Raw genomic sequence first — 14,861 nt, 5'->3', positions numbered from 1 at the left:
GCCTTTTGCATGCATAAGCCAGCAGAGGGCGGTGCTGGGACTCAAATAAAAAATAAAATAATAAAATAAAATAAAATAAAACAAAAGCTTCTCTTGCATTTGGGACAGTACTGGAATCAAGAGTTGCTCTAGGAAACAAGATAAAAGCAATTACATATCTACCCTTCTGCTTGCTGAATATTTACAGAAGTATTATCACAGTCTTGTAGTAGCATCTGCTTGTTTATTTAAAAAAAAAAACAAACAACAATGTAGCAGGACACTGCTTGCCATAAATTCCATCTGCTGTACATATTTTGAGATATTTGTCAGCACAATAATTGAAGCTGATGCATTGATGCATAGGACAGTTGTTTAACTCTTTGTTTTGTTCTGTTTGAGACTATATATTATTTTCTTAATTATTATACATACAGATGCTTTGTTCTATGTCCTTGTTCTAGTAATTACTATTATTGATGTGATAGATACATTTCAAACACATGCGTATATTGTAAATGGAGTAACTACAGTGCTATTTGAAAATAATCTCTCTCTTCAATCCTCAGATTAAAAAAGGTCTCAGCCCTCTTACGTTTGAGCAATGAGCTATATTCTTAAAATATAGAGGGAGTTAGAAATAAGAGTGTCTCCTGATACATTATTTCCTGAAAAACATCTTACCTATCCTGCATCTTTTCTTCCAAATTAAATTTCATCAGGAAAATCAATTGGTGAAATTATTAAGCATTTGTAATAGTAGGAAGCTGATCTGCAGGTACCAACATGCCTGAAATGACAGCATTCTGTTGCAGAAAAGCTGTTGGTCCAAGGTTATTTCCTCTGCCGAATTGCCTTTGCTGCAGATAGATACATATAATTTTCCACAAGCACAGAGAGACTTAAGTCCCAATTACCATTTTTACTAGTTATGTAGGTACCTAAATCCCAGTAGTTGCTTGGGTGCCTAAATCCTATTAGCATTCAGAGACACCTTTTATCCTGCACTTGTCTATAAAATGAAAATTAGAGTGTTTCAGAAATTATACTCTGTCATTTTTAATCTTGATAAACTAAGTGTGTATTCCTGAGCCACATGCTTTGCTGATAACAGACAAACAATAGAAATAACAGTGAGAATATCTTTTCTTAATGAAGTGGACACATTAAATCTTTTGCGCTGATGATTCTGTAGAAAGGAATAAGAAGAGAGAGGATTTTACATCCTATGAACTGTTAATTTGAATTTCTTCTATCACACCGGAAATGCAGCAGAGAAGACCATTTGACTTTGGATGTTTGAAAATGCTGATGTTCTTTAAGACAGTCCTGTAGCGTATAGATAATTCTCAGTGGTTTTATTGGGCCACATCCATCCCAGTATCCTGTCTCCAACAATGTCAAAAGCATATGCAGTTTGAGCAGATACTTAGATGCAATTTGACCTTATAAAAGAGCAAGTATTATATCATAGTTCCCTTAAGTGACCTCCTAGACTCCAACAATTTGTAACTCAGGGACTTTCTCAGCTAGAAATGGCATCTGAACCACAATCAGATCTCTTCAAGTGAACTTGATGTCTCCCTGGGAGCTTATGCAAACTTCTGCAATTTACAAGACCTTGGGGCAAGGTGGTCTGCCAACTTAACTACACATCCCATTAACCTCTTCCAGCTATTTTCATTTGATGCCCACTATTTCTCCTATTAGAAGTGTGAGTTCTTAACTACTCTCTGCTTTTAGAAGCCTCTACAATATTCTTCACTCACCTCTTCATTTGTTTGTTTTCCAAGCTAAAGAGTCATAGCTTACACCATCATGTCTCATGCAGAAGCCATCCTGTACCTTTCATTATTCTCATTGACCTTTTCTGAAGTTTTTCTATTTCCACTAGATCCTTTTCAAGATGGAAACTGTGAACAAACCAATGCACAAAATTCAAGTTATGGGCATAAAATAAGTATATACAGTGGCATAGTAATGTTCAGTGCTCTTGTTTTCCTGTCCCTTTTATGATAATTTCTTGTATTCAGCTACTGAGCTGACCTTTTAACGGAATTGTCTCTGTCCACTAGATTTTCATGGTACTATCTACTGTAAAAGCCCAAAAATATTTTCTTGAAGTAGAAAAAAAGTAAGAACCAAAACAACCTTTTTCTAAAAAAAAAAAAACCAAAGCACTCCCCCTCCCCCCAAAAAAAACCCAAACCAAGCAACCAAAAAAACCATCAACCAAACAAGCAAACAAACAAAAAAATAGCCCCACTACTAAAGCAAAAGAGGGCTAATCTGTCACTTGGATGAATCATCAGGCTGTTCTGTGTCATTTCCTTTGCTCTTTCATATGATACAGAGGAAAACAGATGCAGAAAATGTAGTTCACTGTTTATCTGGTCCTTTAAGAATTCAGTCTTCTTTTATCTGTTTTTCTCTGGGCAAACTGCATCATCATTACTGAGTGATACTTCTATTTTCCCATAGAATGGAGTAACTGATCCGATTATTAGCAGTAATAATCAGTCCTGCATTGAACTAGAACAGGGGCTATCAAACTTTTTGCCCCACATACCAACTCCCATCTGCATTAAATGCCTCTTCCTCCTCTTCCTCCAGCCTGAGAGTCACTTAACTGAAGGGTGGAAATAACCCACAAAATGTATCTTGGGGGAAAGCAACAGAAGTCACCCTTCTGTTAAGTGGAGGTGGGACCAGTGGAGAAGAATGATTGCAGCTGCATGAAAAAATCTGGCTCTGGCGAGGGGGAAACAGCAGGAGGAGTGGAGAGAGCAAAGGACTAGTGAGATGATGCTGACTCCACGGAAGCCTCCACAGACCTGCCCCCTAGTCCATTCAGAACCCCTACTGTGGCCCTCCCAAGAGTGGTAGCCTACTGCTTGTATGAAACTGAATACAATTTAGAGAGAGTAACAGTATGTCTGTTGTGGCAGGGAATGCCGGGTACAGATGGAAAACCAGGTTTTCCTGGCATTGCTGGACGTCCCGGAGGTGTGGTGAGTACGGCTGTCATAATCTTGTGATCACCTAACACACACTGGCTCCCAAACCTATGTCTTAAGGATCAGCAGGAGCCCTAACAGTACTTGCTAGCAGCATGTGAAGAGCTGGGCCTTGGTTTGTCTTACTTAATCTGCAGCAGTTACCTCAGATACCAAACACAGGAGCAGCATGGACCTTGATCTTGCCTCTCTCATCAGTCAGAAGTGACACAGGCGTCACCAGAGGCTAGTTCCAATTCTTCGACACTCCCTTTGCTTTTAATTATTCAGAAATCAGCTCTGCTTTTGATTAGAGGCAAGCCAACATGCCCATAGGTGATTTCAATATATTTCTCATGCTAAAGAGCCATGAGTATTACAGATCTTTAAGCTGGGAAGTCCCACAGCTCATTCCCTGTCACCTTCCTCTCACTCATGCCAGGACCAGCTGTCTGCGTCCCCAGCACAGTGAGTTGTATCAAGGGACTGATCAAGCTTATAAATAATCTGCCTGAAAAATGACTGTTTAGCTCACATGTGTTCCCCTGCCCAGTCCACTGGGCAATCCTGGACATAACTGGGGTGGTTAATGCTGAAAAAAGAAGGAGCAGCCAGTGCGGTGAAAGAAAGGCTTGGTGAATTAATCCCCAACTGACAAAATGTTGTGTGCCCATTTGCTTCTGTTAATCTGTGAACTCTGTCAAATGTGCTGGAAAATACTTTCAAACATCAAATCCTCAGAGGGTCTGAGTTGAAACCTGTTGGCCCCATCTGTGGTTTGAGAGAGCTGGGGATCGATCATTCCATACCTGCATTTTATTGTTGTGCTTTTGGGAAGCTAGAGAAAGCACATTTTCACATTTTTTTTCCTTTTGAATCATTTATGGTCATTTTTTTTATCACATGCAGGGTCCAAAAGGGGAGAAAGGTGACCCAGGACCTCAGGTGAGATTGTGTGGATTTTATTCTTTCTGATAAACCTATGTGAAATGTAGTACTTAGTAAATGGGTTTTCCACCTGTAATGTTTTTGAAATAGGGTGAACCAGGACAGGACGGGAACAGTATTGTGGGACCACCTGGACCACCAGGACCACCAGGACCAATCATAGCAATACCTGAGGTAAGCGTGTTTGTCAAGCATTAAAGCCTCTATAACTCATCTTACAGAGAAGAGGACACAACTGGTTAACAAATTGGCAATTCTGCTGTTGATATTCAGGTCATAAGTCTACTCCTCAAAACACAAAGAATCTCAATATGTCCCTATATCAAATGTATTTGTTTCGAAAAGATGAAATAAGAAGGAAAGTGGGTGAAGAGCTTACATACAAGAATTACAGGGTCATATTGAGTGCTTCTCACAAACTCTTCTGCAGGATTCTGCAGGAGTTGTGAAGGTCAAATAAAAATCAACAGAGAAATACAAAACTGGGAATGTTTAACAATGCAGAGCACATGAGACACAGCAGTATGTAGAAGAGAGACACACTGTGTTTTCTGACTCTGTTGTGGAAGCACAAGACAAAAGTACCAAAGGGTAAAATGCTAGAAGTTCATAAAAACTGTCCAATATCCTTTAGCTGCATGTATATTTTCAGTCAGTTTTGCTTTATGTATACAAGCCTTTGCAAAAACAATACTAGTTAGCAGAAATGAATCACATTTCAAGCTGACAACAAAAATCCTTGTAGTTGGCCTGATATGACTTTAAGAACTGGAGAAGCTGTGAGCGGCTGCAGGAAATTCTTCACCTCTGAGAGCTGAAGGTGCTTAAAACAGCCAGACTCATCCATAGGGTTGCATATAATGGCAGTAAGAAGTGATTTCTGTTTGCAAGAAAGGAAAATGACTAGATGAGAAATCTGTGTTAGGGGGAGCTGGGCACCAACACTACCATAAAGCTGAGCTACACGTAACAATTTTGTTGACTGAAACAACTAGGCTTTCACTTTGCTACTGATAGCAAATATGGCATAAATTGGTCCAAAAGAGTTCGGTTGTTTTGCTGAATTTACTTGGTATCCACCCAGAATCTTAGGATCCAAGACCCTAAGATCTTGGATGAGCAAAATTATAGATTCCCAGAAATGTTGGTTGGAATGGACGTCTGAAGATCATCTAGTTCTAAGTCCTGCTCAAAGTGGAACCAGCTCTAGACTTTATCATGGTTTTTTGGAGTTTCTGGGAAATTCCTCAATAACTGTGACAGAAATGCTGACATGAAATTAATGTTCTTTCTCACAGCCGTACCACAGCATCACTCTGGGGCCTCAACTCTTATCAGTGACTAAACTGGTCTGTTTGCAGTAATAATGAACCTGAATGTGTTGCTTCTTAGCTCCTTAATACTTGAAAAAACACTGCAAAAGCCTCAGAGGAAGGACAGTATGTATTAGAAATGTAAAAATATTATTGAAGCTGACATAGCAAACTAACGACACTAGTTTGCCGGAGGCTGCATGGCTCCCTACACATTGTGATAATCACAGTCCACACATCTACCTAATGTGTAGCTATGTCTGAAGAAACCTGACATGCACCCTCTGAATTCTCCAGAACTTCTGTATGAGCTGCCTTCACCACGCGTTACAGAAATGTATAGAGCCTGGTAGAAGCTCTCTTGTGTTGGTTGTATTACAAACCCATACAGAAACCCATTTCCTTCTCTAAATACCTTGGAGTTTAAGAAGTAAGCTCTCTTAGAATCATAGAATGGTTTAGGTTGGAAGGGACCTTAAAGATCATCTAGATCCAACCCCCCTGCCATAGGCAGGGACACCTCTCCCTAGACCAGGTTGCTCAAAGCCCCATCCAGCCTGGCCTTAAATACCTCCGGGGATGGAGCTTCTGTCTTATTATTATGCACCCTACTTAGGGTAGGGTGCATAATATATGTGGCTTTATGTACATTTGTAGCAAACAGGTATTCTGGGGGGGTATCCTCATATATCCTCATATGCTTCGAGTCATCTATATAGTTAATCAGATGATTTCTCTGAGTACTCGGTATGTTGGGTTTTGATACAGTTAATTAAACATATCTGTGTGTAAGTATATGTCACTGTGTATGACATTGAGTTCTACCTACCTCACAAATGTTTGTACAAGAACAGGAACTTTGCTTACTACACATTTGCTGAGATAGAAGATTAAATTATCTAAATACATTTTGTTGACTCAGTCTCTCATCTTCTGCAGTTAGCTTCAGATATGGAAAGAGCTACTGCAAGTAGTCCTATCAATTGCAGTTGGAATTACAGAACTAAAATAAATACCAGTACCAGTTGTTGTAATGTGGATATTGGCTTGATGTGGGTAGAGCAGCAGAGATCAATTAAGCGACCTAAGCAAACCACAGGGCAGTTAGATCTCTCTCTGGGTCAAGGTCTATTAGTTCACTCATTTAACCATTGTGTAGCCAAAGATGACAATACTTCTTGGACTACAGAAGTCCAATGGACTCATCTGTCAGAGTTGGAAGGAAGTTTTCTTATGAAGGGCTGTGTGGCTACAACTAAACAGACTTTATGCTGCTTGATCAAAATTAAAAAAAAAATTAAAGAGTTGGTGCAGTTTCAGTATTGTTGAAATATTAAAATCTGACGTGGACAGCTGTGGCTCAGGGCCAGGCCTCACCAGTATCTGGCCAATAGCACATTGATTTAACTGCACTGAAAAGTGGACCTTGGTTTCCTCCTCATTTGACCTCGTCCCTATGTGAACCGAGGGGATTTGGTTCCTTCAGGAGCCATTTCTAACACTGTGAAGACACAGGGAGATAAAACTGAGGTCTGCAGTGGAACCTAGCCATTTCCAGGCTTCTGCAGTACCTACCAACACGTGGGTCTCAGAGGCTTGCAGTTCTTTCTGCCTCCTCTGGTGCCTCCTGCTGTCCATCAGGAAGTGTGCTCTGAACTGTCCTGTTAAAAAAACAGTATGTCCCTCAGTTTGCTGCTGTTTGATATTCCAAAATACTAAAATCAATATTTCTCATCCTGTACTGGCTATTTCACTCTTTCAGAGCGTAAGCTCTAATACTCAGTGCATTTTCATGCATGGAATCTTGATAACCAGTAAACCATACTTGCTATGGCATACAACTTGCCATAGTTGCTATGATTTTATTACTCCAATTTAGTTGGATACAGTACCAAAATAATTTTGAATAAAGAAATTTTATTGGATTTAAATTTAAAACCTTTAAACAATTATCTGTTGCTGCCATTATTTATCCATTTAGGATATCTTGTACCATTTAGGTACAAGAACTGAAGGCCAGGAGAAAGGCTAGTGTTGGGGGTGTAAACCGAATGTCAAAAGATTTTGTGTTTCCTTTGTTCTTTCTGTAATTCTAATAAGGCATATTCGTGCCATTTGGATACAGAGCTGAAGGTTTACTTAAAACCCAACCCAGACAATCACGCTAGAAACTATTGTTTCTTCCTCTTCATAGCAGTGAAGGAAATTTGAAAAACAACGTTGTCCTTACTTTGTAGTCAGCACTTTCTGAATTTATTTAATGTGTTGAAAAGTTACATTGCTGGATTGTTGCTGTTAAAGCTGCTTGCACATCCAAAATGGAAGATAAATAACTATATACCTGGAACAGATTGTGAAGAGTGCAATCTTTTTCTCTAATCATCGTCCTTGTACCCTCTATTTTCATATCTTCTTCAGCACTGTGTACAGTCTTATGATTTCTAACCCCAATTTCCATTTGCAGCTAAACTCTATTTATAAAATATACAAAGTGCCCAATCCCAAGATCAGGAAAGCCTTTGGGATTCTTTCCACTGACTTCAACACAGATTGAATTAAGCCCCAAAAGAATGAATACTGAGTAGTTCCACAATGAAAAGACAGGCTCCGGGATTTCTGCCACCAGCTGTAGATAAAGCAGAACAATTGCAGCAGAAGGACTCCTTTATTACTGTCACTAAAGTAACAGTCCATGTCCTGTTGCCCTTCTGGGTCATATAGTGCTGGGAATACAGTGGTACCCATGGCATCATGCTACCCCTGGAGAGCTCGTGCTCTCCAGAGAAGCAGAGAGCTCACGCAGGCTGGGAGATAGAGTGCTGCCTGCAGGACTTAAACTGTCTTTTTATTTGACAATTTTCCAGTGTTTTTTGCAGAACATGAGGACAGGGAGCAGGTAGCAGCACCCGGTAAAAGTAACAGGCTTTAGCTGCATGAATCATGATGCCAGCATGACCTCAAGGTACAGAAAGTTGACCATACACTGTCATGCTCAGATGACATGGATAGGATAGGGTAGGGTAAGGTAGGATATGTGATGTCATCTTTTGTGTCCTCCTTCACAGCCCAGGTGAGAAAAATAGTATTGACAGACTGATAAGATAATTTGAAGTGACCTGTGGAGGCCATATGGTCAAACCTCCTATTCAAAGCATGGGTAGCTTCAAACTTAGTTCCTGTATACTGTATTCATAAGGAATGTTGTAAAAGATTGTGATCTGATAACATTGCACATGGTTACAAGCAGAGGAAGCATTCAGATTTCACAACACCTCAGTGACAACATGCTTATTCATGTGTTAAGTGAATCCCTGGCACCTGAAGGCATGCCCTGCCCTGGCCTTGTGAAATTCAGGTGGCTTTCATTACTTTGAATGGGAATATACTCCTGCACACAGAGCCTTATATTGAAATGGCTGGCATGGCTTGCCTGCTAAACAAGTGGACTAGTTCAAGCTTCTAAGGAGATTCAGTACGTATTTCTGAATCCAAAACAAGGCTAAACTGTCACACAATAAATGGGGCTGTTGGAGTGAAAGAAATGAAACAAATGACAAAAACTGAGTAAGGATCTCTTTTCACCTACAACATTTATGCGGAGCAAGCACTTACATATTGTCTGTCCTGAATTGTAATGTATGACCATACGATATAGTATTGGGAACATCTATTTAAACCAGAAAGGTATTTATCTGAAACCAAGACGACATCAAAATGAAAGCCTAATCATAACATCAGGACAAGACTCTGATTGGCAGCAACCAACATGGATTTATTAACAGCACTTCATTCCTTACCAAAATGATTGCTTGTCTGTGGACACTGGATGTTGTACACCCTGACTTTAGCAAGGCTGCTGGTGCGGTGTCCCGTAGTCTTCCTATCACCAAACTGATGACCTATGACGTGGATAAGTGCATGACAAAATAGGTGGAAAACTGGCTTAACTGATGGACTCAGAGTTGTGACTGGTATTCATGAAAGTGCTTCTGGAGTACTGAGTCCAGCTGTGAGATCTTCAGTACAAGGAAGATATTTACATAATGGAGCAAGCACCATGCAGGGCTGTCAAGATGTTCAGGGACTGGAGCACTGAGAGAACTGGGTCTGCTTAGCCTGGAGGAAAGAAGGCTAAGGAGAGACTTTGTTGCTGTCTACAACTACCTAATCAGAGGATACAGAGAAGATGGAGCGACCCTCTTCCTGGAGGTGTATGTCAATAATGTAAGATGTAACAGACACAGGTTGGAATATGGGAAATTCCAATTAGATATAAGCAAAAACTTTTTACCCTGACAGTACTTAAATACTGGAACTGGTTGCCCAGAACAATTGTGGCATTTCCATCCTTAGAGGTGTTCAAGACTTAACTGAGCGACTTGATCCAATTACATCTGCGGTGAGGAGGGGCTTGGACCAGAATATGTCCAAAGGTCACTGCCCACCTTCATTATTCTGAGTCTCTGATCAAATTATGCAGAAATACCTGAGCTGATGCTGAGCTCACTAATTCCAGGACAGGAAGCGCTGTAGCAGCATTACTATTGTACTGCTCCGTTCAGGCTTCTTGAAACTCAGAGCTGGTTAGCTTAGGTGTTGCTCCACATCCAAGTGACTATACTGTTTTGGAGATCCAAGCTAGTTTCATTGATTGCAGACACAGCAGCACGATCAGAGCTGATTTAGGAATCACTGCATGGCACTGCATAGTGTGATGCAGACACGTCCAGAATACAAATATAACTTCAACTCTACAACAGGATGCATGTGGTCAGACAGATTCACCATCTTAGAATGCCAGTGATTTATTGGAGTAGAAAACCTTCATTTTGATCTTTATCATACTGAGGAGAAATTACTCTGGGCATCATAGCTTTCAAATTAAAAATGAGAGTCTGTTAATTGAAGTTTTGAAAGTATTCTGAGATCCTTACATAAGAACTGTAAAACAAATTCTAGATTTTGTTATTCCAGACGTATAATAAAAATTAGAAGTAGAGAGCTTTTTCTGTGGCCTTATTTGTGTTTTTCTCCCCATAGCCATAAAGGGATGTTTTAACTGTCTATACACTTCTAAAAATGTATGTGTGCCCTAGATAATCAATTTGGTTTTTGAAATAACCTGTTCCTTAACCACTTTTTTAGCTCCTGCTCAATGATACAGATGGAAGTTTTAACTTTACCAGAATTAAAGGACTGGTTGGGCCTCCAGTGAGTATATACTGCTTTGTTAAATCTTCAGATTTTCTCTCCCTTCAGCGTCTCATTTTAAGTATCCGCGTCTCCTTTTAAGTATCAGCTAGAGCTGAGTTTCCTATGGTTTAGAATTCTGTCCTGCTAGCTTCAGAACTAAGCTCTGTGGAAGTACTTCAGGGTAGACCTGAATTCTGTGTGAATGTATCGCTTTTACACATTTGCATGAAAGAAAGGAACTGGCTTCACTCTGAATCTGAACTATGTGCTCAGAATGACAGAAATGTGGAACTGATACAAAAATGGAGACCAAGATTTACATAGCATTTCTTCCACTTTTTCTTCTGTTCTTGTTTTCCAAGTCATAAAATGTTGGGATTAGGTATTTTGCTCAGGTCTGCTTGAGACTGCAACTAGGAATGTTAGGCTCCTGTGTGTGAGTTTAGTCTCACAGCAATTATAGCTGTGGATTAAAAGCTGGAAATTTCAGGAAAGAACAACAGATGTGAAATTTCAGGTCCTGTTTTGCAGCTAGGAGTATAGCTGAAAAATAGTTCAGTTAAATATTTGAAATTCTGAGTGCTTCTTGGTAATATTTCAAATTCCTAGGACTGGACCCAAAAGGAAATTTACCTCTTCCAGGCTGTGGAGTCAAACTTGCCTGAAAGTCTACAATATATTGCACTTGGCAAAATTACAATACCCCCAAATGAAGCATCTTACTTCACAGCTAGTTTCATTTGTGGACTGTTGTTTGTGTGTTTTATTTTATCTATTTTATTGCTTGTGAGCACAGTTCTCTCCCTCACATTCAATTCCTGATGAAACAAGGAAGACCAGAATGTCTGTACCTGATAGCAGAATTTCACTCTAAATAGCCATAGTTTGAAAAAAACATTTATCATATTAATACAATTAATACAATCTTATTAATACAATGGTCCCCAAACAAATGTTTACTAAATCTGTCAGTGAACTGGGAAGAAGGACATTAGCTCCAATAACAGATTTTCACCTTTAGCTGTTAGCCTAACATGCCTCTTTTCCACTTGTCGCATGGTAGGATGACATCCTATTATTGTGGCTGCATCCAGCTATTCTTATGCTAAAACAGCTTTCATGGAAGAGTATTTTGGCCTGTTTCCTATAGACCTGATTCTCATAATCCCTGGACATACCAGGATGCCAGGATAGGATTGGCCCTCCTGTGTGAGCTGTGTTACTGCAGGTAGCTGCTGTTCAAGACTTAGGTGACAGATTCTCAAAACAACAGAGGAGAGGGCTCAGGACCCCAGCAGAAATGCATTGGTTTGTAGTAGTTGTTACAGTCCCAACAGAAAGAAGTAGGTCCTGTAGCTGGAAGTGCAGTTGCAATCAGAAAGGTCTTTGAACTTCAGTCTCTAAGCTCACCCTAGTCAGGAAAGAGGTGCAGTCAAGTGGCTCGGGTAGCTCAGGTGATCTGAACTAGAACTAAAGTGTCTCTCCGCAGATGTCGCAGTGGGGTAATCTTAAATACGCCTACTACAAATCCAAACACACGTTTCTATTTACAGCCTAGTGCACTATTTTCTATCCACAGACAACCAAGAGCAAAATGGCAAAGGCGGGAGGGCTACTGTGATCTCTGTGCTGGAATTTGGAAAAGAGTCAGAGCAATCTAAATTATGGTTGCATGCCTTTCTTGTTTGGAAAATGTCACCTTTCTTCAGCCTTTCCTGGATCTCTGTCCCTTCAATTTTGGAAAGTAAATGCTAATGTCCCAGAAAAAGTCAGAAGCATAGGGTGCTATGTTGTGTTCACAACTGTACCACTGCCTGAATGAAGTTCTTAATCCAGTTTCAGATGAGTTAATATTCACAAATTATGCAATACATGGAAAATGCATACTCTGTTTTGCAAATCCGTAACATGTGTTTGTAAGTGGGTGGGTTTTTTGAATTTTTCAGGGGCCAGATGGCAAGCCAGGTCTACCAGGATTTCCTGTAAGTATTATGTTCCTTGGATTTAAGTAATTCTTTTTCATACAGTTTAATATTTTAAAAATTTATATTGTACATAATTTACACAAAGGCTAATAAATTTTCATGTGGGAGCCTGTAGGTCTTAATGGAATCAACAGCTGTGGTAGAAATTAACTCTGCCAGAAATGAAGTATACTGTGATATGCACATCTTGTATTTCTGCTTATCTCAGAATCAGTTCTGTAGTTTAAATCTAAATGTAATTGACTCTGATGAAAAATTACTACTTAAGAAAAAGACCTATGCCATTTAGGAGAAAAATATGGAAGAAATGGGCTTTTTTGTCACGACTACAGAGTACAGTAAAACCCTGTGAGGTGTACCCTTTTTATTTTATCATTTAAGAAACATTTATTATGTTTTATAATAACATACCAGTGCCACCATGGAAGTATTGCACCAGCCATGGTATAAAAAGGTGCCTTACACTATGCTACCCAACTATTGTGCTCAGACTGCCACACTGTATAAACATTATCTGGCTTGTGACTTCATATAGAAATGTTTATACTATTATATTTATATTCTATATAATGTGACAGAATTTTTTTCCCTTGTTATGGTTGTTTTACAGCTCAGATGCATGCATATGGTCTCAGGATCCTTTGTCTATTGCCTGAGAATAACTAAAGAGAAAACTGGAAAAGCTGACAAATCATGTTGACAAAATGCTGGCAAATTGCCCAAAATTCTACAGAAGGTTGTTTACTAAGTCTGAGTATTGTGCACTGCATAGGAAGCCAAAGAAAGGGGGGAAAAAGCTCCTTAAAAATACTTCTCCTTTGAAAAAGAGCTGATAGCATTTAGAAAGTGATATAATGAATTCTTAGTCTCTCTGTCATTTATAGAATTTCTAAAGACGTGACAATACCATTCTTATTCTTACCTCAGGTCTTTTCTTTATCTCTTCACTAGTGCAGAAATCATGTAGACTTCAATTTAGTCCTTGGTGGGTAAAAAAAATATTTCTCAATGCACTTATAATGGAAGATTATAAAACAAAATGAGATCTGAGCGGAATGCTTTCACCACAGAACAGATACAGAAATTATCTGATTTTCAAATACATAAACTCTATTTCAGATAAAAATATTTTTTATTTAGAACAGAGAGTAGAGTAGGGAGGAAATAGAGAATTTTAGGCTGATTTTCCACTGTCATTAGTATTTGCATATTTCTCTTTGTGAATGTGTGTATCATCTACACTGTGATAAACATCAGGGGCTTTTTGTTCTGTTCTTTTTAACAAATTTTCCCTATATGATATTTGATTTAGGGAATACTTTGATTCAGACAGTAATTTAGTCTTGTAAGTGTTCTTAGATTGCAACCAGAGTGATCGAAGTTCAAGTTTTCCAATTATTTAAAATTACATTTAGTAAAATGGCCTAGCTCCATATTCTCAGCAGATCTCAGCATGGATTTATGGACTTCTTTTTGCTTAGGGCCCTCGGGGACCAAAGGGTGATACTGGTTTGCCTGGATCACAAGGACGCAAAGGACAACAGGTAAGAGAAAACACATAGGGAAATGTACATGCTGCAAAATATGTTAGATGACAAACACTTAGTGACATTGAAAGTTTAATGATTCTAATGTTACTAGGGATTGGGATATTAATAAGTTTATGTGAAAAATTTACTAAGTGGAAACTGAAAGAGTACTAAACAATATAATTTGATATAATACTACTGAAAGCTGGTGTTCCTGCCCCAGTGTTGAAATTCTGCAGCGCAGTATGCACTTACCAGAATAAGTTTGCGTAAATATTACACATGAGGTGACCTCTTCTTGCAAGTCTACTGTCTGTGCGGATACCTTGGATCCTAATTGAAAGGCCAAATGAAAAAGAATAACCTTCTCCTCCTCCTTTGGCACAGAGGGCTTTGCCTACAGAATGAAGACTGCAGTTTTCCATTCCCAAAGAAAGAGTTGGAGAGCTCTCTCCTTAGGATCCTTTCTCTTATTTCTGCACAACAGTGTTTATGTTGTAGAACTTCTGAGAGGTGACTAAGGATTGACTCTGCTATTTTGTAAATATTGCAGCTGTTGTTCTGTTTTTCTTCCCCTTCTTATCCACCTGCAGGAAGCAGGGGAGAGGAACATCTAAGTTATTACAATCTTGGGGATAACAAAAAGAAAAACAAAAACACTTTCTGCTTATTCTTTGTAAGTAGCTGACCTCTCTTTCTCACAAGTAAAAGGAAGGCTTGGAAATGGTTAATTATGGTTTGAAATGGGATTGTAGATGGACAGGATCTTCATTGCTTGGAAGGAAACAACTCAGGCCACCAATACCAGTCCTCTTTTGTCATAAGGATTCCTATTCTTATTCAGAGTGCATAAAATGATCAAGCTGAACCTTAAAACCAGTTGGGTGGGTTTTGGTTTGGGTTGGGGGAGGGGGGGGG

General features: G+C 39.3%; 1 protein-coding gene across 1 annotated transcript in view; it reads left to right on the top strand.

Annotated features, from left to right (window-relative positions):
- Positions 1-14,861, top strand: part of COL15A1 (collagen, type XV, alpha 1) — a 109,993-nt gene that overhangs the window by 58,435 nt on the left and 36,697 nt on the right. Inside the window, exons 13-17 of the mRNA XM_009895011.1 lie at positions 3,885-3,920; positions 4,014-4,097; positions 10,382-10,447; positions 12,376-12,411; positions 13,896-13,958. Coding sequence (XP_009893313.1) covers positions 3,885-3,920; positions 4,014-4,097; positions 10,382-10,447; positions 12,376-12,411; positions 13,896-13,958 — 285 coding nt within the window. The remainder of the gene's footprint in view (positions 1-3,884; positions 3,921-4,013; positions 4,098-10,381; positions 10,448-12,375; positions 12,412-13,895; positions 13,959-14,861) is intronic.

The sequence above is a fragment of the Charadrius vociferus genome, unplaced genomic scaffold (genome assembly GCF_000708025.1).
Source record: "Charadrius vociferus isolate BGI_N301 unplaced genomic scaffold, ASM70802v2 scaffold51, whole genome shotgun sequence".
Classification (NCBI taxonomy): Eukaryota; Metazoa; Chordata; class Aves; order Charadriiformes; family Charadriidae; genus Charadrius; species Charadrius vociferus.
Note: the sequence above shows the minus strand (reverse complement) of the source record. Positions and strands in the feature narration are given on the sequence as shown.